The sequence below is a fragment of the Oncorhynchus gorbuscha genome, linkage group LG09 (genome assembly GCF_021184085.1).
Source record: "Oncorhynchus gorbuscha isolate QuinsamMale2020 ecotype Even-year linkage group LG09, OgorEven_v1.0, whole genome shotgun sequence".
Lineage (NCBI taxonomy): Eukaryota > Metazoa > Chordata > Actinopteri > Salmoniformes > Salmonidae > Oncorhynchus > Oncorhynchus gorbuscha.
The window spans coordinates 66,825,396-66,849,024 of NC_060181.1; the positions used below are offsets into that span (position 1 = coordinate 66,825,396).

The 23,629-nt window shown below is 46.0% G+C and overlaps 1 protein-coding gene and 1 long non-coding RNA gene across 2 annotated transcripts in view; both read left to right on the forward strand.

Annotated features, from left to right (window-relative positions):
* LOC124043972 overlaps positions 1-12,092 on the forward strand; it is a 32,045-nt gene extending 19,953 nt beyond the window's left edge. Inside the window, exon 3 of the long non-coding RNA XR_006840414.1 lies at positions 11,458-12,092. This is a non-coding gene — a long non-coding RNA (uncharacterized LOC124043972). The remainder of the gene's footprint in view (positions 1-11,457) is intronic.
* A 2,605-nt stretch (positions 12,093-14,697) lies between these two features.
* The window catches only part of LOC124043973 (raftlin-2-like), a 32,904-nt gene continuing 23,972 nt past the window's right edge, over positions 14,698-23,629 (forward strand). The window contains exon 1 of the mRNA XM_046363166.1: positions 14,698-15,385. Coding sequence (XP_046219122.1) covers positions 15,247-15,385 — 139 coding nt within the window. The 5' untranslated portion in view covers positions 14,698-15,246. The remainder of the gene's footprint in view (positions 15,386-23,629) is intronic.

Sequence of the window (23,629 nt, forward strand, 5' to 3'; positions counted from 1 at the left end):
GAGGGAAAGAACCTAATAAGACCAGCAGAGGGAAACGAATAGAATGGGAAGCACAGGGACAAGACAAGATAATAAATGACAAAACATGACAAAGAACCCTTTTAGGTTCTAGATAGCGCTTTTCTTCTAAGAGTGTATGATGTAAAAACAATTATTTTCACTGCTCTAAAAATGGACCTCTCCTTCTCCCCTACTGCATTCCTGTGTTATGTGTGTGTGTGTGCGCATGCTCGTATATGCTCATGTACATCTGTGCGTGTGTGCGTGCATGTGTGCATGTGTGCGTGTGTGTGTGTGTGTGTGTGTGTGTGTGTGTGTGTGTGTGTGTGTGTGTGTGTGTGTGTGTGTGTGTGTGTGTGTGTGTGTGTGTGTGTGTGTGTGTGTGTGTGTGTGTGTGTGTGTGTGTGTGTGTGTGTGTGTGTGTGTGTGTGAGACAGGGCCGGTGTTTGAGGGACTATGTGTATCTGTGTGTCTGGCTGTAGTGCAGGATCTTGGGGTGTTAGTTATGTTCAGGCTTTACAGCAACACAGTACAGCAGGTGTTGAGATGTTTAAGGTCATTGGGTCTTCCTCCTACTCTGTTACTGTAATAGGCAGTAGAGGAAAGCAGCAGATGTGATCTCTCTCTCTCTCCTGGCGACAACACGACCCTAGTAAACTCACAGCTGCTCTCCAAACCACTCACTATATTCTAATGTAGTCTGCACTGAGCACAGGTTTTCCATTCATTCTTAATACCAGATATACATTATTTCTTCCTTCTTATGTAACGGTAGCATCTGAAGCCCTAAAACTTAGACCTAATGTGGTCTGTATTCTGAAAGGTTAATCTTTTGTTCCAAAAGCTCTGCCATTTTTATTGATAGAAACACTTGGAAGTTGAATTTGGAACATGGATATGTGATCGACTGCGTCTACTGTTGAGTCCATTGCATTCATAACTACTTCTTCAAACTGGGAATAATACCATTTTAGACACTAGGTGGCAACATTACCCAACTAATCAAACACCATGATCTCTCTCTGACACACTTGCTTGTCCATCTGTCCCTCTTGGATAAAGCTTCTCTGACTCCATGCGGTAGTAATTCAGTATTTATTATGACCAGGTCAACTGAACCACGCAGATGCAGACACAGATATAACCACTCAATGGGTCTGGACCCCTGGGCGTAACCAGCCAAACACCAGCTGTCAATCAAACACCATATCAACACACAGACACAGCTTTACATACCGTACGGTTAGGGCCCAGAGTTGTCCCTGGCCACAAAACCAACGTAGCCTATAACTATGGCCCACAGATCTCCTGATTAGATCATGTGCTCATGAAACATTCCTGGCCCTAACCAAAATATGATAAGAAAGAGAACACGGATTTGGTGCAGAGGAGGTTCTTGTCACTCAACATAAACGCAACAAAGATTTTACTGAATTACAGTTCATATAAGGAAATCAGTCTAATTAAATCAATTTATTAGGCCCTAATCTATAGATTTCACATGACTAGAAATACAGATGGTATCTGTTGGTCACAGATACCTTTTAAAAAAGTAGTGGTGTGGATCAGAAAAGCAGTCAGTATCTGGTGTGACCACCATTTGCCTCATGCAGCGCGGCACATCTCCTTTACATATAGTTGATCAGGCTGTTGATTGTGGCCTGTGGAATGTTGTCCCACTCTTCTTCAATGGCTGTGCAAAGTTGCTGGATATTGGTGGGAACTGAAACATGCTGGATATTGGCGGGAACTGAAACACACATTTGGTCAGTATGCAGGCCATGGAAGAACTTGGACATTTTCAGCTTCCAGGAATTGTGTACAGATCCTTGCAACATGGGGCTGTGCATTATTATCATGCTGAAACATGAAGTGATGGTGGCGAATGAATGGCATCACAATAGGCCTCAGGATCTCATCACAGTATCTCTGTGCATTCAAATTGTCATCGATAAAATGCAATTGTGTTCATTGTCCGTAGCTTATTCCTGCCCATACCATAACCCCACAGCCAGCATAGGGCACTCTGTTCACATCAGTAAACCGTTCGCCCACACAACGCCATAAATTATTTTGGCAAAGAGAAATGTTCACTAACAGGGATGTAAAAAAATTGCGCACAAAATTTGAGAGAAATAAGCTTTTTGTGAATATGGAACATTTCTGGGATCTTTTATGTCAGCTCATGAAACATGGGACCAACACTTTACATGTTGCATTTATATTTTTGTTCATTATACATGTGATGAATGCCAGTGACCAACCCTTCAGCTTGACAGAGACGTATGGTTTAGGTCATATAGTGTCTTTCCTTCCCAGTGTTTAAAGAAGGGTTTCCTTCCCACTGTCCTCTGCTCTGGACTGGGTGGGGCTCTAGAATGACAGTGGTTTCCTGTCTGAGAGTCCCAGTCTTCATCCCAAATGGCACCCTATTCCCTATGCAGTGCACTACTTTTGACCAAGGCCACAGGGCTCTGGTCAAAAGTAGGGCACTATACAGGGAATAGGGTGCTATTTTGGACACAGATCATTTTCAGTCTTTTTACACAGAGGTTATTTTTTAACATTCCTCCAGACCACAAACACATATAGCATGTGGTGTCGAAATAATTTGACTGAGACGTATTTGAACGACTACTGCCAGGGTGCTGGCTGGACTGTTTTAGCCCAAGTATTGATGCTGTCATCGGCTTATACAAAATCATACTGGCACCCTGGCTAGGGAATGGCTACTGGACGAATAGCTAGCATTTCTATATAGCATTCTATACGTATCCATGAGTCGTTTCATTCTTCGTGGCTGTGTATGGTGTGTTGACTATTATCGCTTCTTCTTCTCTGTGCTGGTCAGTCAAGCCCAGCAAGTGTTTGGTTGACAGAAGCATTCTTTCTATCTGGCTGTTTCTACACAGAAATGAATAAATAGACATCATCCACATTCTCTCAAGTGTTCAGGGATTTTTGCCGTTTTTTCATAGCTTTCCTTCTCTTATTCCGTCCATTAGGCGACTTCCTTCCTTTCTTTCCTTCTTTTCTTTCCTCACTTCTGTTCATTGTGACAAAGTGACTGTACAAGGATAATAATCTTCAGCTGTGACATGCTTTCATGTTTTCAGTGTTGATAGTCAAGTCAAAGCAAAGTCTTACCAAGAGCTCCAAATATGCTACAAAACAATAACCATATGCACCATCTTAATCAATGTTTCCCTTTTTCTAGTCTGTGACTGCAATGAAATCAGAAGACTTACAGAATCATCAGGTCAAAGACATTACAGGATAAAAGTCATTATTTTCCTGGAGGCTCCTTCTAACGTGACAGATGCAGCAATCAGAAGTGTATAGATGTTGATCCAAGTATGATCAGTGTGAACCAGTCAACACCTGGTGTTGGTGGTTTACCCCATAAGGACCCACAGCTGTCATACTGGCTCGGCCTCAGCTGCTTCAATGATCCCAGTTAGCATTCCTCAATCAACACACAAACACACACAGTGTCCACTCACGTGTGTGAGACATGGAGTCAACACGTGTCTGACTGATTCTTAGAATGTAGGGTAGGCTTAACTTCATCACGGATGTACGATGTATTCTTATTTGTGTCTCTGTGGGAGTTTGTAGGAGTGGATGAGAATGAGTAAAATGTCAAATTTGAGAATGAGACAAACAGTATTTTATGTTCCTAATTTTCAGTGTCTGTGTGGGCGTGGAGGTGTGTGTCTATTTATCACCAATGAAAGGTTTAATGGTTAGTGTTTGAGAGGTGGCCTGCTCTCTGTGTCTGTTTATTTTATTTTTTATTTTACCTTTATTTTACTAGGCAAGTCAGTTAAGAACAAATTCTTATTTTCAATGACGGCCTAGGAACAGTAGGTTAACTGCCTGTTCAGGGGCAGAACGACAGATTTTGTACCTTGTCAGCTCGGGGATTTGAACTTGCAACCTTTCGGTTACTAGTCCAACGCTCTAACCACTAGGCTACCCTGGGGGGTGTTGGGAGAGGGTCTGTGTTTTTAATGGTCCACAGCGGAAACAGACTAGGAGGACAGGCAGGGGATATGGAGGGTGTTAAGTTTGGCAGGGACATGGGGGGTGTTGGGATAGGCAGGGGACATGGGGGTGTTGGGATAGGCAGGGGACATGGGGGTGTTGAGGCAGGCAGGGGACATGGGGCGTGTTGAGGCAGGCAGGGGACATGGGGGATGTTGGGAGAGGCAGGGGACATGGGGGATGTTGGGAGAGGCAGGGGACATGGGGGTGTTGAGGCAGGCAGGGGACATGGGGGTGTTGAGGCAGGCAGGGGACATGGGGGCGTTGGGATAGGCAGGGGACATGGGGGCGTTGGGATAGGCAGGGGACATGGGGGTGTTGGGAGAGACAGAGGATATGGGGAGTTGGGATAGGCAGAGGATATGGGTGGTGTTGAGATAGGCAGGGGATTTGGGGGGGCAGGGGATATGGGGGTGTTGGGATAGGCAGGGGATTTGGGGGGTGGGAGAGGCAGGGGATATGGGGGTGTTGGGAGAGACAGAGGATATGGGAGGTGTTGGGATAGGCAGGGGATTTGGGGGGGTGGGAGAGGCAGGGGATATGGGGGGTGTTGGGATAGGCAGGGGATATGGGTGGTGTTGTGTGACGTCCCTCCCACTCTGTCTGCGGTATTCTCTCTTTGTTGTTTCCTTATTAGGATGCTGGTGGGCGGAGTTGGGAGGGTCGTCAGCTACATGGGAAACACCTGGGCCCGGTGTCTCCCAGGATAAATACACCACTTCCCCATTCATGGAGGAGACTCTCTCCATGCAGACACTTTGATAGTTTTTGTTGTGTGTCTTGGTGGCACCTTTCAAAACCCTGCATTATCACATTCATGCATGCAAAACACTCACTTACACTACTGATTACTGATTACACACACCGTTGTATATGTTCCTTAGTTGCTTTAGTTAATAAATATATATTCTGTTACTCCTTATCTCCACGTTGTCTCCCTTTTGTTACGGGCTTTGAGCCGGTTCGTGACAGTTGGGATAGGCAGGGGATATGGGGGGGTGTGGGATAGGCAGGGGATATGGGTGGTTTTGGGATAGGCAGAGGATATTTTACATTTACATTTAAGTCATTTAGCAGACGCTCTTATCCAGAGCGACTTACAAATTGGGGGGTGTTGGGATAGGCAGAGGATATGGGTGGTGTTGGGATAGGCAGAGGATATGGGTGGTGTTGGGATAGGCAGAGGATATGGAGGGTGTTGGGATAGGCAGGGGATATGGGTGGTGTTGGGATATGGGGGTGTTGGGATAGGCAGGGGATATGGGGGTGGGATAGGCAGGGGATATGGGTGGTTTTGGGATAGGCAGGGGATATGGGGGTGTTGGGATAGGCAGGGGATATGGGGGGGTGGGATAGGCAGGGGATATGGGTGGTTTTGGGATAGGCAGGGGATATGGGGGGTGTAGGATAGGCAGAGTATATGGGTGCTGTTGGGATAGGCAGGCACTGAGTGACAGGGGTTAGAGTTACAGGACAGCAAGGGGCAAAGGGGGGCTGCTGAAGTCACCCCTTGGAGTTGCCATCCAAAGAGTGGACAAACACAGTCGAGCGGGTCAGATGACACACACACACACGCCCACCCACACACACACCCTGGCGGCTCTCCACCACCTGGGTTCCATTAGCCCCCACTGGTAGCCTGTGACAGGGGGTGGGCCATTGGGCCGTGGTGACTAATGCCATCCTGGCCAATCCATAACCCCCCTCAGGGACAACCTGTGGAGACACCGCGTTTTGGGTCTAATTCTGCTGGTGATCACATTAAAGTTGGAAGTTTGTTGATTGCAAAATGGGTTCTGTGGCTGTGTGTGCGTGCGTGTGTGTGTAAGAGAGAAAGAGAGGGGGGGCGCTAGAGAGCGTGCTATGGAGTAGACATGCTTTGCTAGAGCTCCGCTCCATTTTGAAACAAATGAGTATTTACCTTAACCTCTCACGACCTATAACTTCAAACAAATATGACAAAGGGAAAAGGCACCAAAAAAGGGTGCGCTAAACAAGATCATTTGAATGAGAGAGACAACGAACCAATTTCAACGTCGCCGACCCACGAGGAGTTAGCTGAAGAGGCTAGCTTCCAAGAGATCCCCACAGAGCCTACGCAAAGTGACATACTGGCTGCCATAAACTCGCTAAGTAAGAAGGTGGACACAAGGCTGGCTGATATCTCAAAGAGTATTGTGACTTTGGCCGAAACTGTGAAGGCAACTCAGAGAAGGGTGCATGAGATTGAGCAGACGACAGTCGATCACGAGGCCAGGCTACAGGACATAGAGAAACAGTGCGCAACGTTCAAAGATTACAACAAAACCCTGAAAGCCCGACTGGAAATGCTCGAGTCACATTCAAGATGCCAGAACATCCGAATATGTGGGATCCAGGAGGACACTGAGAAAGGGAAACCCACTGAATTTGTCTCGGAGCTGATACCGGCCCTGCTGGGGAGTGAACACTTCAAAACGGCCATCCTGATCGACCGCACACACAGATCTCAGGCAACTAAGCCGGCCAAGGGCGGGCCGCCAAGGCCATTCATTGTATGGCTGCACTATCCCCAGACCAGGGATCTCATCCTCAAGCTGGCTAGTCAAAAGTTCCCCCTTAACTTCAACGGAGCCAGGGTGTCTTTCTACCCAGATCTTACCTTGGAGGTGAGGAACCAATGGAAAGAGTATGATGAGGTACGCAAAAAAATGCAGGGTGGCCAACATCCGATATGGATTCCTCTTCTCAGCCCGGTTTAAGGTGACAGTCGAAGGATCAACACGTACGTTTGACAACCCAAAAGAGGCCGATCTGTTCTTGACAAGCAAGCTCCCTGGCTGAGGATACAGAACGGCTGTGTCAGCCGGCTAAATGACCAAATACAGGCCAGGAATGTGTTTGGATTTCCGGCCTACGTCTTTTCGATTAGAAGATCAGAAATTGGGACTTATATGATAGGTGAGATGTTGTGGCTAATATAGCATTGTTTAGCACATCGTGTTTTAGCGCCACTCACCCCCTAACGTGAGAGTTAAGTGTTAAGTGTAATTTAATATTAGCGTATATGCGGAGCATCTATAGACGACGAGTTAGTTCAAGCTGTATGTCTAGACACCCTAAGGTTTGTGTGTTCGCCAAGGAGTGCTTCGTTTGGGGAAGTCACTCAGTAAAGGGACGGGAGGGGGGATGGGGTCTGTGTTTTATGTTCACGTTTATTATTAGTACAGGTGGCATGACAAGCTCCCGCACGGCGGGACGTTTTTCTTCTGAGTTTTCTATGACAGCTTCAATTTGCTCTAAAATAAGAAATGCCACATAGTGACAGAGCACAGAGTAGACCAGGTGGAATAAAGATAGTCAGCTGGAACTGTAATGGCTTAGGGCATGTGGTGAAACGAGCTGTTTTTTCTCATCTTAAATCACTGGGTGCTGACATAGTTCTTCTTCAAGAAACTCATATTAAACGCTCCGCTCAGGCCAAGCTACGAGTCGACTGGATCGGTCAGATATACCAGTCTAACTTTGATGCAAAAGCGAGAGGGGTAGCAATCCTGATAAGGAAAAACATTCCTTTTGTTTACTCATCCTCGATTTCAGATCCTAATGGTCGGTATATTATTGTGGCGGGTACACTGAATTCGAAACCAGTAACCTTGGTCAATTTATACTTCGATGATCCATTATTTTTTCAAAGGGTATTTAAGGACATACCAAATATCTCGGATATGTGTGTTATTGTTGGAGGGGACTTTAACTGTACGTTAGATCCTCTTTTAGATAAACAGCTATCAAGGTCACTTCAACAATCCATTGCCAGTGTCTGTCTAAATACATTGATGACAAACCTTAACATTGTCGATATTTGGAGACTGACGCACCCAACAGACAGGGATTATTCTTTCTTTTCATCAGTTCATAAATCATATTCCAGAATGGACTATTTTTTGTTGGACTCCAAACTAATTTCAGCAGCTGAGTCGGTTACCTATCACCCTATTCTAATTACGGACCACTCTCCTCTGTCCATGGTGCTGAAACTCCACAATATGTCGACAGGTTGGCGACCGTGGCGCTTAGACACATACCTGCTGAAAGATGAGGCTTTTTGTCAGTATTTGAAGGAGCAGATTGACTTTTTCCTCGGAACTAACGACACGGGGGATGTTGACGACTCCACGCTTTGGGAATCTCCAAAGGCTGTGATTAGAGGTTACATTGTTTCTTATACATCAGAGAGGAAGAAACGCCAATACTAGGCTGAGAAAAATTGAAAGAGAGTTAGGGGAACAGGAGAACGTTTTTAGGACGAATTCCTCGTATACAGTCCTTGAGAAGATCACAAAGTTAAAATTTGAATACAATACCATCCTTTCGAAATGGATGGGCTCTTTACTTGCTTGAACGCAACAAAGTTACTTTGAACTGGGTGACAAACCACATAAATTATTAGCAAGACAGCTAAGGCATGTACAGGCATCTAGAGCTATTCACAAAATAAAAGACAAGAAGGGTAAAATAGTAACAGATCCACAGGATATTAATAAATGCTTTGCGCAGTTTTACTCAGAGCTACAGTATATCAATCAAAATACGATGCTACTGATCCGCAAACTATGGAACGCTTTCTCGCTGAATGTGAACTTCCTAAACTAGACAGGGGGAAGCTGCTGCACTCGATGCAGGGATAACTTTAGAGGAAATTAACACAGCGATTGCACAATTTCCAAACAGCAAGGCCCCTGGGCCCGATGGATATGTAATATAATTCTATAAGGAGTACTGTGCCAGTCTATCTCCACTTATGTTGCCAATGTTTAAAAAATCCAAAGAAAATGCCAAACTCCCGCAAGCACTGTATGAGGCTACAATAGCACTGTATGAGGCTACAATAGCACTGTATGAGGATACAATAGCACTGTATGAGGCTACAATAGCACTGTATGAGGCTACAATAGCACTGTATGAGGCTACAATAGCACTGTATGAGGCTACAATAGCACTGTATGAGGCTACAATAGCACTGTATGAGGCTACAATAGCACTGATCTGGAAAAAATATAGAGATTCCATGGAGATGTCGTCTTATCGGCCCGTGTCGTTACTCCCCATAGAAAACAAAGTGTTGACAAAGATATTGGCAAACCGATTGAAAACATATATTTCCGACATCATACACCCTGACCAGACAGGTTTTATCCCGGGCCAACATATATACTACAATTTGAGACGCCTTTTCAACGTAATGTATCACGATCATAAGGTTGAGGCAGTGGTAATTGCTCTTGATGCAGAGAAGGCGTTTGATCGGATTGAGTGGAAGTATATGATGTCGGTTCTGGAGCACTTCGGGTTCGGAAAGGAATTTATTAATTGGATAAGAATTATTTATGCACACCCAATGGCGTCCGTGGTAACCAATCAAGAAATGTCGCAGTCATTCCGCTTGTTCAAAGGATGCCGACAGGGGTGCCCTATTTCGCCTGCTCTCTTCGCTATAGCCATGGAACCCCTACTCGCATTCGGGCATGTGCCGATATAGCTTCTGTTAAAATAAAGGACACACAGCACAAAATGTCCCTATATGCAGATGATGTTCTTTTGTTTTTGTCCAAGACTAAAACTTCTATTCCACCCTTACTTAACCTGATAAATACATTTGGCTGTGCAGCGGTTTTTAGGGTTTGGCAATTACTACCGGAGGTTTATCCGGGGTTTTGGTCAGGTGGCTGCTCCCATCACCTCACTGCTGAAGGGAGGACCGGTGCGCTTGCGCTGGTCAGCAGAGGCGGGCAGAGCCTTCAGTCGTTTGAAGGAGCTGTTCACCAATGCGCCCGTGTTGGCGCATCCGGACCCCTCTTTAGCGTTCATAGTGGAGGTGGATGCGTCCGAGGCTGGGGTTGGAGCCGTGCTCTCCCAACGCTCGGGGGGTGCCACCCAAGCTCCGCCCCTGTGCTTTCTTTTCGAGCAAGCTCAGCCCAGCGGAGCGAAACTATGATGTGGGGGACCGGGAGTTGTTAGCTGTAGTCAAGGCTCTGAAGGTGTAGAGACATTGGCTTGAGGGGGCTAAACACCCTTTTCTCATCTGGACTGACCATCGTAATCTCGAGTATATCCGGGCAGCGAAGAGACTGAATCCACGTCAGGCTAGATGGGCCATGTGTTTTACCAGGTTCCGGTTTACCCTCTCATACCGGCCAGGCTCCCAAAACACCAAAGCCGACGCGCTGTCCCGCCTCTATGATACCAAGGAGCGGTCCGTTGAGCCAACTCCCATCATTTCACCGTCATGTCTCGTGGCACCGGTGGTATGGGAGGTGGACGCGGAGATAGAGAGGGCCTCACGGTCAGAGCCGGCCCCCTCTAACTGTCCAGTGGGGACTCAGTACGTGCCGAGGGGGGTTCGGACAAGCTGATCCGGTGGGCTCATACTCTCCCCTCCTCGGATCATCCTGGCATCGAGAGGACAGTGCGCAGTCTGAGAGGGAGATACTGGTGACCCACACTGGCTAAAGACGTGAGATTTTATGTCTCCTCCTTCTCAGTGTGTGCTCAGAGCAAGGCTCCTCGGCACCTGCCTAGAGGGAAATTACAACCCCTCCCCGTTCCACAACGGCCGTGGACACACTTATCGGTGGACTTTCTTACCGACCTTCTTCCGTCCCAGGGAAGTACTACGATCCTGGTCGTTGTGGATCGGTTTTCTAAGTCCTGTCGTCTCATCCCGTTGCCTGGTCTCCCTACGGCCCTGCAGACTGCGGAGGCCTTGTTTACCCATGTCTTCCGGCACTACGGGGTGCCTGAGGACATTGTTTCTGATCGGGGTCCCCAATTCACGTCCAGAGTGTGGAGGGCGTTTATGGAGAGACTGGGGGTCTCGGTCAGCTTAACCTTAGGTTTTCACCCCGAGAGTAATGGGCAGGTGGAGCGCGTAAACCAGGATGTGGGCAGGTTTCTGCGGTCCTATTGCCGGGACCGGCCTGGTGAGTGGGCAAGGTATGTTCCCTGGGCTGAACTAGCTCAGAACTCCCTACGCCACTCCTCAACTAACTTGTCCCCATTTGAGTGGGTGTTGGGTTACCAGCTGGTCCTGGCCCCATGGCATCAGAGCCAGACCGAGGCTCCTGCGGTGGAGGAATGGTTACAGCGCTCCAAGGACACATGGAAAGCCGTTCAGGACTCACTACGGTTAGCGGGAGAACGGCAGAAGAGGAGCGCTGACCAGCACCGCAGTGAGGCCCCCGTGTTTGCACCGGGGGACAGGGTCTGGCTCTCGACCCGAAACCTGCCCCTCTGCCTGCCCTGTCAGAAGCTGGGGCCGCAGTGTGTGGGGCCGTTCAAAGTCCTGAGGAGAATAAACGAGGTGTGTTACAGATTACAACTTCCTGGGTATTACCGTATTAACCCCTCGTTTCATGTGTCTCTCCTCAGGCCGGTGGTGGCTGGTCCCCTGCAAGAAGGTGAGGTGCCTGAGGTCCCTCCGCCCCCTCTGGACATCGAGGGGTCCCCGGCGTACACAGTTCGGGGCATTCTGGATTCGAGACGCCGGGTGGGGGGCCTACAGTACCTCGTGGACTGGGAGGGGTACGGTCCGGAGAAGAGATGCTGGGTTCCGGTGGGGGACATTTTGGACCCTTCTCTCCTGAGAGATTTCCACCACCTCCACCCGGATCGCCCAGCACCTCGTCCTCCGGGTCGTCCTCGAGGACGGTGGCGGCGCGCTGCGGGGGCCGCGTGTCAGACGTGGGGGTACTGTCACGACTTCCGCCGAAGTTGGCTCTCCTGCCTGTTCGGGCGGTGCTTGGCGGTCGTCGTCACCGTCCTACTAGCCACTACCGACCCCTTTTTCGTTTGTCTATTGGTTTTGTCTTATTAGTTTCACCTGTGTGTATTTTAGTTTAATTAACGTCCCTATATGTAGTAGGTTGTCCCGCCCTTGTTTTGTGCGGGATTGTTTTTGTATTCATGTCATTTGGTGTAGTGCTTGTGTTTTATTCTCCGGTCTATTTTTGATCCTGTGTTGGATTATTCACCCTGTGTGTTGGGTTGACCGTGTTTTTTGTGCGCCGGAGAATAAACTGTCAAATATCTGAAACCTGCTCTCTGCGCCTGATTCCACCCACCTTGATAAAACGTGACATCTGGCTACAAGATAAACTGGCAAAAAAGTGAGTTGATGCCAATATCATCTCCTTGGTTGGTCGTATAAATGCTATTAAAATGGTTGTCCTACCCAGGTTTCTTTACCTCTTCCAATGTCTACCCAATATTAATACCACAAAGCTATTTTAAGAAACTGGATTCAATAGTAACTCCATTTTTATGGTTATAACAAGGCAGCCAGAATTTCAAAGAAGCATTTATGCAAGTACAAAATAGAGGTCACTTTGGCCTTCCTCACTTTAAACTGTATTATTGGGCTGCTAATCTGAATATTGTGTCTTTCTGGAGGGAAAATTCACCTGCGATGAGACAGAAGGATATGCCTGCATGGCTTTTGATTGAGCAGGCCTCCTGTCAACGTTCCTCACTCCCTGCACTTGTTAATAGCCCATCATATGTGAACAAATCCACTTATGACTCTAACCCAGTCATTTGTCATACGCTTAGGATCTGGAAACAGATTAGGTATTTTCTTAACATACCCACTGTATATATTGACAGCCCGATTTGCATGAATCATGCTTTCCACCCCGCATTGGATGATGTGGTGTTTTCACAGTGGAGGGAGAAGAGGCTCACAACAATCGGTAATCTATACATAGATGGTCAGTTAGCTTCATTTCAACAATTACAGGGAAAGTTCAACATGCCAACAACACATTTTTTCAGATACCTCCAAATCAGGAATTTCGTAAGGACACATATCCCACAGTATGGCATGAAGCCAAATAGTCCTACATTAGAAAGCTTGATCCTTGTCAAACCCCATTCAAAAGGGTCAGTCTCCAGACTGTATGATGTTCTACAGGCCCACATAGAGGTATCCACAGACACCATTAAAAGGGCTTGGGAACAAGAACTTGGGACAGAAATCTCAGATGAGGACTGGGTAGAAGCTCTCAGGAATATAAACCACAGTTCAGTCAATGCCAGACACAACCTTGTACAGTTTAAGGTGATACACAGGTTACATTACTCAAAAGTAAAACTGTATAAAATATTCCCGGACACCTCACCACTGTGTGAGAGGTGCAGGCAGGATGAGGGGACGTTGACCCACTTATTCTGGACATGTCCTAAATTACATGTTTACTGGGCTCTCATTTTTGATTACTTATGTAGAGCCTTTGATAGAGTTCTAGCCCCAGACCCATTGACCGCTCTGTTTGGTACAGTTGATGGGAATAACCAGGAAGGGAAAGCTGTCTCTCTTTGTACTCTATTAGCCAAAAGGCTCATGTTGCAATTTTGGAAACTGGAGACTGTACCCACCTTTGAAATGTGGCTACGGGATTTAGGGAATGTAATACATATGGAAAAGATTCGATACAATACCTCCAATAGAAGTTCAATGTTTTACAAAATATGGCAGCCGATACTGGATAAATGGTCTAGTCCCGCTTCATAACTGGGTTGACGATCTGCTGCTACTCTGTGCTGTACTCCACTCAATATCTATTTTGGGCTTAACTACACTGCTTGTAATGGCTATATGCTGTCTTCTTATACGTATACCACCTAATAGGATTTTGTTTTATTTTGTGTATGTGTGTGTTAAGTTTTGTTTTGTCCTCTAAATTGGCCATCCCATTCAACAGTACAATGAATGTCATTGTTAGTATTGCTGTCTTTTTTATTAGATTTTTTATTGTAAAATAATAAACATATTATAAAAAATTAAAATAAAAAGAGAGAAAGAGAGAGTGATAACACACACAGACACACGCAACAGACTTCATTTCAGTTCATTTGGTTCAAATGTATATTGCTAATTGTCACCAGTTCCCTTGTCTGGGGATAGTCAAATTGACCAAAATCTGTATCTATTGGCAAAACAGCTTCAATTGAAATGGACAATGGACAACATGCCCACCACTCGGAATAACCTCTCTGTCATAGAACGTTTCAATGACGTCATAATGGACCTCCAGTAGTGAAAAGATGGGGTCGATAGATTGACTGTGCACATGTCAACATGCCTGTGTCTTAGATAATTAGGCAGATATGTTATGAGCCGTAACTATGGAGATGGACCTTGGACTTCAGTCACTGACTTAGAGAAAGTGTTGGTAATGGAAATGACAGGTGAATGAAACTATCTGCTCCATAAACCTTTGAACAGGTGGAGTGGTACACACCTTGGTCACACATTCTGTCATTCACTTTGGAACTACAATTACTTACAGTAACTATTTGAACTTATAGAGAATATAGTGGCTCCGGTGGCTTTGAATTATACCAATGCCCTCAATATGATCTAACGTTACTGGGGTTGTAAATTCATACAAAAGTATGGTCTAATTATATAAGGAACTCCATATAACCTGAAAAGGTTACCCTGCCCTGCAGTAGTAGGGTAACAGTGTATTTTCTTTGCACTAAACAGCACAAACCTGAACTATAGAGGTTGAACAATGTTATATGATCTATGACCTAAACTACATGAAGTGTGACAGAATATCATAAAAATAGAGCTAGGCTACAACTTCCTCAGTTAGACATCAGTGGATGTTGTTGCTGCCCAAATCACCTCCTCTCCTTCGGTCCTCCCATTTTTCTGTCTCCTGCAAACTGCTTTGGCTTTTCTAAATCACACAGACGTATTATTCGGCTTTACTGAAACCACTCGTTTAGACGATTCGGTCCTGGTGATAAGCTACACGCGATATCGTTTTATCGGTGAAAATAAAACCAAAAGTGGATTTGTTGACAATTCATCGACGTTTTCAACAAAGTAGCCGCTCGCGCAGAGGAGTTGTCAAATGTAACTTTTTTCCGTGAGTTTTTTTCAAGAGGGAACGAGAGCTGCACGCTCCAGACGCACGTTTCGTTTCAAAATAAGTTTTTACAGAAAAATAATATTCTCATTGTACAATTGCCCCCTAAAATAAAAAATAACAGTGATTATCCGGTGGCACTCAAACGGATTAATAGCGTCTCCGGGGATGGAGTAATCCCGTTAACTTCAAAGCAAGAACAAAACTGTTTGTATAGCGGAGCGGGCTCTTCCCGTCACCGTGCACGGGCAGTTTGAGCTGGATATCTCACCACAGCACTATGGGCTGCGGATTGAGGAAACTGGAAGACCCGGAGGACAGCAGCCCCGGGAAGATCTACTCCACTCTGAAGAGACCACAAGTAGAGATCAAAACCGACACCGTTTACGAGTATGTGCTACTGGATTTCAGTTTGGAAGGTATGCATTTGGGTCTCACCTTGATACAGATACATTAAGCATAATACTTAGGATATATTATAAACAATGTTTCTTTAGATATTTGACGAGGCTATGAACGAAAGAAAAACATGAATTACTATTTTCCTCTGAAATAACCTGGCTTAGGTGCTTTTCAAGCTTGTCACTATTTTGACTATGTATGGATTTTGGTTTTTGGACAGTGGTTTACAAACGGCAGGTTTGTTTTTCAAATCGGCTGCAATGGTCTTTCATGTGGCTGATCTTAATTGGAACACTACACGTGTGTATCCTATGCAGTGGCTCAGGTCCTCTCTCCTAGCAACAGTGCTGTCAGTTTCTCGTCCAGAGAAATAGGTCGAAGTTTTCTCTTTACCCCTCTCTTCTAGTGTGTGCGCGCATCTATGTGAAAGGAAAAATACCTTCCCTTCTGTCCTAATCTCACAGACCCCTGCCACCACATTATTATATGATTTCTGATCATCTGAAAGTGCAACAGCATCCTTTGTCAGAATGCAGTGTTTTTAGTGTAATCTCTACAACATGAGGAGTTTGGGACTGGTTGATGTACCAATGACCTATTTGGAAGGGAAATAATGCTAACATTTGTTTAGCTAGAAGCCAGCCATGTAAACAGTGGTGTATTCCACTTTAGATGGAGTGTTGTTAGTTTAGTATCTGGTAGAACCCAAATAAGGGCGTTGAACCCATATAACCGTGTTCAACCCCATTCCCTAATAAATACGTGTAACGTATTTCACTCTGTAGACTGAGGCTACCTAGTGTGAGTCGCCACTATCTCTCTCACTGTGCAGCCTCTGTCCTTATGGTTAGGCCTATGAGCTGTAGATATGAGGATGTGGTTATGTCTACATGGGTTATTGGGTTTGGGCTTGCAGAATAATGGACACAGTAGAAAGTGGCTGGGCTCCCAGTTCAGGGGTTTGGAGTAAAGCCCACTAGTTGATACAGTTGATACAGTCACTCTTATTCTACAGCACAAACCAGCCCTTATCTGGACAAAGCCTAATTACATTTACGTATATATTCTCAATAAGTGTGTACGTGAGTACGTAAACTGCCTCACCTGCCTCAACAGTTTAGTGACCTTAGTTTCTTTGGGAGGTAAGCAGAAAGTCCTGGGTTTCCTCCACACCAGCCAAATCCTGTTCACCTGGATTTAGGAGTCCCTGTCTGTGTAGGCTGGTAGTTGTGACTTCCACACCAGCCAAATCCTGTTCACCTAGATGTAGGAGTCCCTGTCTGTGTAGGCTGGTAGTTGTGACTTCCACACCAGCCAAATCCTGTTCACCTAGATGTAGGAGTCCCTGTCTGTGTAGGCTGGTAGTTGTGACTTCCACACCAGCCAAATCCTGTTCACCTAGATGTAGGAGTCCCTGTCTGTGTAGGCTGGTAGTTGTGACTTCCACACCAGCCAAATCCTGTTCACCTAGATGTAGGAGTCCCTGTCTGTGTAGGCTGGTAGTTGTGACTTCCACACCAGCCAAATCCTGTTCACCCTGTCTGTGTAGATGTAGGAGTCCCTGTCTGTGTAGGCTGGTAGTTGTGACTTCCACACCAGCCAAATCCTGTTCACCTAGATGTAGGAGTCCCTGTCTGTGTAGGCTGGTAGTTGTGACTTCCACACCAGCCAAATCCTGTTCACCTAGATGTAGGAGTCCCTGTCTGTGTAGGCTGGTAGTTGTGACTTCCACACCAGCCAAATCCTGTTCACCTAGATGTGAGTCCCTGTCTGTGTAGGCTGGTAGTTGTGACTTCCACACCAGCCAAATCCTGTTCACCTAGATGTAGGAGTCCCTGTCTGTGTAGGCTGGTAGTTGTGACTTCCACACCAGCCAAATCCTGTTCACCTAGATGTAGGAGTCCCTGTCTGTGTAGGCTGGTAGTTGTGACTTCCACACCAGCCAAATCCTGTTCACCTAGATGTAGGAGTCCCTGTCTGTGTAGGCTGGTAGTTGTGACTTCCACACCAGCCAAATCCTGTTCACCTAGATGTAGGAGTCCCTGTCTGTGTAGGCTGGTAGTTGTGACTTCCACACCAGCCAAATCCTGTTCACCTAGATGTAGGAGTCCCTGTCTGTGTAGGCTGGTAGTTGTGACTTCCACACCAGCCAAATCCTGTTCACCTAGATGTAGGAGTCCCTGTCTGTGTAGGCTGGTAGTTGTGACTTCCACACCAGCCAAATCCTGTTCACCTAGATGTAGGAGTCCCTGTCTGTGTAGGCTGGTAGTTGTGACTTCCACACCAGCCAAATCCTGTTCACCTAGATGTAGGAGTCCCTGTCTGTGTAGGCTGGTAGTTGTGACTTCCACACCAGCCAAATCCTGTTCACCTAGATGTAGGAGTCCCTGTCTGAGGCTGGTAGTTGTGACTTCCACACCAGCCAAATCCTGTTCACCTAGATGTAGGAGTCCCTGTCTGTGTAGGCTGGTAGCTTCCACACCAGCCAAATCCTGTTCACCTGGTAGTTGGTAGTGACTTCCACACCAGCCAAATCCTGTTCACCTAGATGTAGGAGTCCCTGTCTGTGTAGGCTGGTAGTTGTGACTTCCACACCAGCCAAATCCTGTTCACCTAGATGTAGGAGTCCCTGTCTGTGTAGGCTGGTAGTTGTGACTTCCACACCAGCCAAATCCTGTTCACCTAGATGTAGGAGTCCCTGTCTGTGTAGGCTGGTAGTTGTGACTTCCACACCAGCCAAATCCTGTTCACCTAGATGTAGGAGTCCCTGTCTGTGTAGGCTGGTAGTTGTGACTTCCACACCAGCCAAATCCTGTTCACCTAGATGTAGGAGTCCCTGTCTGTGTAGGCTGGTAGTCCCTGTCTGAGGCTGGTAGTTCTTCACACCAGCCAAATCCTGTTCACCTAGATGTAGGAGTCTCTGTCTGTGTAGGCTGGTAGTTGTGACTTCCACACCAGCCAAATCCTGTTCACCTAGATGTAGGAGTCCCTGTCTGTGTAGGCTGGTAGTTGTGACTTCCACACCAGCCAAATCCTGTTCACCTAGATGTAGGAGTCCCTGTTTGTGTAGGCTGGTAGTTGTGACTTCCACACCAACAGAAATCCTTGTCAAGAAAAAAAACAGCCTCAGACATTATTGAAATAATGAAGTACAGCTTAATGTAAATATCAAATGATATGTACTACTGTGTACATATTGGGACTGTGGTGCATGTTGTCAAGTTCAACCCTAAATACTGTATATACTTTAGATGTATAGACAGCCTGAGGGTCTGTTTTGGAGCATACATACTCCTAAATGGGACAGTTCCATTCCTTAGTGAGGAGCGCCTGGCCTGCAGATGCCTTGAGGCAAAGCAAAGGACACATCTCCACATCTCCATCAGCTGATGTCACAAAGTGCTGTACAGAAACCCAGCCTAAAACCTCAAACGGCAAGCAATGCAGGTGTAGAAGCACGGTGGCTAGGAAAAACTCACTAGAAAGGCCAGAACATAGGAAGAAAAGTAGAGAGGAACCAGGCTATGAGGCGTGGCCAGTCCTCTTCTGGCTGTGCCGGGTGGAGATTATAACAGAACATGGCCAAGATGTTAAAATGTGCATAGATGACCAGCAGGGTCAAATAAAAATAATAGAATACCTCTGACTGCACTGTAAGCTGCTTTATAGGCGTGTATAGAGACCCGCACACTGACTGTTGAGTAGCAGGCGCAATCCAAGAGGCTGGAAATGAAAACAATATGATGCTTATAATTCGACATGACTCTCAAGGGTTTAAAGGTGCAGCCAGACAGTACCTACTCCTCTGAATGCCTCTAGGTACTGCTGTATTGTGTGCCTGTCTGTGCTACACATTATCAAAGCATTACTTGTCTTAGTTCTTTATGAGAAGAGCTTAGCCACATTTGATTGACATTTGATGCTTGCTATAGGTACTATACCTTCTCAAGTCAAGTGTGACTCCCATGACTTCCAGTACCCGGGTGTTTCACTGGATAGGTGGCTAGGTTGACTGCTTACTACCATGTTCTCTCCTCCATAGCCTCTGAGCCAGATGTTTCAGTGTGAGGCAGAGCCAAACGGACAGATTAATAAAGATTAGAAATAGCGTCCTTAATCATCCATCTTGGATCCGTTTCATTGATGTTCTCTGCTTTATGCCAAACTAGTGGGATTTAGCTTCAGTATTGACATTAGTGTTCGCATCAACACTGGACCTGCCTGAAGATTGGGGACTAGTTAGAACCCACTACATGTTCCCTCTTCTCTCCCTCACTTCTCCTTGAAACATTTCTGGGACACACACACAACCTCTCTCCTAAGCCATTTGCTGGCTGCATCTTCCCTCACATGCACACCCCCACCCCTCAGCCCAGTAGCAGCCCAGCCCAGTAGCTTGGCCTCCTTTTAAAGCACCATTACTCCTCCCTGTGGCGGAAGCAGAGGCCAGGGGCATCACATCAAAGTGGCTAATGTCTAATGGCTAAAGCCTCACATGCTGATTAGTTTAGCCCCGCAGTACAGTCAGTGTGGATCGAGGGAGGGAGGAAGGGAGGGCTGGAGAGCTCAGCTGGACCGAGGACAGAGGCTGGACGGCAGCCCGTGAAGAGGGGAGGGGGGCAGAGTGGGCCTCACACTGTTGATCCACAGGGGCTCTACTGGGCTGAGTGGGGGATGGAGAGATGTAAAGGGGATGGCTGGATGGATGGCTAGATGGATAAATTCACGGGCAGAGGGGTGACAGGTCGAGAGATTGGATTTGTGGTTGGACAGAGGTGGCTAGAGAGATTAATAATTCAAGCTGGATGGGAGGATATTTGGGCTGTGACCATATTTTTTTCCATGGCAAAAATGAAAACACGAAGCAGATCTAACTCTTTGGTCCTTTAAAAACCTGCTGTATGTAGCATATTATGTGCTATAGCTTGGAAAATAAATACATGTGACTCTGGATGACATGATGTTTGCAACATTACTGGTATTTTCCTAAGGAAGTTAAATCCGCTTTGTGTTTTGTTTTCTTGCCATGATACTAACGAGTATCGAGATACTGGTGTCGTCCCGGCCCTAGAGGATATTAGTTGGATAGGAGGATAGATTGAAAGATTAAAGGATTTAGGGATGAGGGATAAGTGTATCCAACCACCCAGCTATCCTAAAATATTATGACTCTTCTCTTTCCAAGGTTGTTTACCTCGATTGACAGCTAGGCTTGGATTCTCATCAGCCTCCTGTTCTTAGTAGCCTGGACCCAGATCTATTTGTGCTGTCTTGCCAACTCCTATGGTCATTCTTATGCCAATGGCTGTAGGAGTTGGCAAGGTGGCAGAAACAGACCTGGAACAGGCTAGATGTTGGTATTTGTCTGTATGTGGCAAATTAAATTCCGCCTCACCTGGACCATATGAGGATGTAATTCCAGAACAAATTCAACGCAACCACAATCTACTATAATCTCTTCTTCTCTTTCTCTCTCTGTGTTAATCTGACTGGAACCAGACCCTAGAAAATGCTGGATTATCTCTGATTATAGAGTTTATATTGCATTTGGAGGAGACTACAAGGGCAGTGGTACATTTCAAACCTGGCTGGTGTAGTGATATGGTTTAACACACTGTGAAGAATCAATTCTGCTCTGTTCGGCTAACTGGAGTTTCCAGTGAAGTCGCAGGGCCCTGATTGGCAGAACGGTATATTTATTTTATTTCACCTTTATTTAACCAGGTAGGCTAGTTGAGAACAAGTTCTCATTTGCAACTGCGACCTGGCCAAGATAAAGCATAGCAATTCGACACATACAACAACACAGAGTTACACCTGGAATAAACAAAACATACAGTCAATAATACAGTAGAAACAAAGAAAACAAAAAGTCTATATACAGTGAGTGCAAATGAGGTAAGATAAGGGAGTTAAGGCAATAAATAGGCCAGGTCGCAATTGTAAATGAGAACTTGTTCTCAACTTGCCTACCTGGTTAAATAAAGGTGGGGGAAATATATATATTTTTTAAATAGGCCATGGAGGCGAAGTAATTACAATATAGCAATTAAACACTGGAATGGTAGATGTGCAGAAGATGAATGTGCAAGTAGAGATACTGGGGTGCAAAGGAGCAAGATAAATAAATACAGTATGGTGATGAGGTAGGTAGATGGGCTGGTTACAGATGGTCTATGTACAGGTGCAGTGATCTGTGAGATGCTCTGACACCTGGTGCTTAAAGCTAGTGAGGGAGGTCAGAGTCTCCAGCTTCAGAGATTTTTGCAGTTCGTTCCAGTCATTGGCAGCAGAGAACTGGAAGGAAAGGCGACCAAAGGAGGAATTGGCTTTGGGGGTGACCAGTGAGATATACCTGCTGGAGCGCATGCTACAAGTGGGTGCTGCTGTGGTGACCAGTGATCTGAGATAAGGCGGGGCTTTACCTAGCAGAGACTTGTAGATAATCTGTAGCCAGTGAGTTTGGCGAAGGGTATGAAGCGAGGGCCAACCAACGAGAGCGTACAGGTCGCAGTGGTGGGTAGTGTATGGCGCTTTGATGACAAAACTAATGGCACTGTGATAGACTGCATCCAATTTGTTGAGTAGAGTGTTGGAGGCTATTTTATAGATGACATCGCCGAAGTTGAGGATCGGTAGGATGGTCAGTTTTACGAGGGTATGTTTGGCAGCATGAGTGAAGGATGCTTTGTTGCGATATAGGAAGCTGATTCTAGATTTAATTTTGGATTGGAGATGCTTAATGTGAGTCTGGAAGGAGAGTTTATAGTCTAACCAGACACCTAGGTATTTGTAGCTGTCCACATATTCTAAGTCTGAGCTGTCCAGAGTAGTAATGCTGGACGGGCGGGCAGGTGCGGGCAGTGATCGATTGAATAGCATGCATTTAGTTTAACTTGCATTTAAGAGCAGTTGGAGGCCACAGAAGGAGAGTTGTATGGCATTGAAGCTCGTCTGGAGGTTAGTTAACACAGTGTCCAAAGAGCGGCCAGAAGTATACTTAGGAAGAATCCCCAGCAGCAAGAGTGACATCATTGATGTATACAAAAGAGAGTCTGCCCGAGAATTGAACCCTGTGGCACCCCCATAGACTGCAAGAGGTCCGGACAACAGGCCCTCCGATTTGACACACTGAACTCTATCAGAGAGTAGTTGGTAAACCAGGCAAGGCAATCATTTGAGAAACCAAGGCTGTCGAGTTTTCCAATAAGATTGTGGTGATTGACAGGGTCGAAAGCCTTGTCCAGGTCGATGAATACGGCTACACAGTAATGTCTCATCGATGGCGGTTATGATGCCGTTTAGGACCTTGAGTGTGGCTGAGGTGCACCCATGACCAGCTCGGAAACCAGATTGCATAGCGGAGAAGGTACGGTGGGATTCGAAATGGTCGGTAATCTGTTTGTTCACTTGGCTTTCGAAGACCTTAGAAAGACAGGGTAGGATAGATATACTGTAGGTCTGTAGCAGTTTGGGCCTAGAATGTCACCCCCTTTGAAGAGGCAGCTTTCCAATCTTTGGGGATCTCAGACGATACGAAAGAGAGGTTGAACTTGCTAGTAATAGGGGTTGCAACAATTTCGGCAGATAATTTTAGAAAGAGAGGGTCCAGATTGTCTAGCCCGGTATAGTATTTAGCTAATGTAATGATTTGTTAACAGAGATGGTACCTTGGTAGTCATATTAGGATAATCCTTTCCACTTTACATGAGATCTACACACTCTGTCCTCATGTTTATTCCTGTAGTGTATGGGCAATTTCACCAGTGGTGGCTCCTCAGCAGAGGAAGGGGAGGACAAACATTAAAACCATTAAATATATTCCCGTCGCCAAATCATTTTTTAAAACACACTGTTTTACAGTGAAGTTCGACAGTAGCCTCAATAGCACTCTCTGGGGCAGCACCATGCTGTAGCTGGAGGACAGCTAGTTTCTGTCCTCCTCTGGGGTACAATATAAAACCTAGGAGGCTCATGGTTCTCACCCCCTTCCATAGACTTACACAATAATTATTCCAACTTCCAGAGGACGTCCTCCAATCTATTTGAGCTCTTGCAGCATGAACGGTCATGTTGTACACCCAATCAAAGGATCAGAGAATTTAGAACTGAAAGCATAAGCTACAGCTAGCTAGCACATCAGTGCATAAAATGTGGTGAGTAGCAAACTCAAAGAGAGAGAGAAAGACAATAGTTGAACAGTTTTTAACAAATTAGTTTCTTATAAAATGAAGGAGAAGCGAAAGAGAGAGAGACAGAGC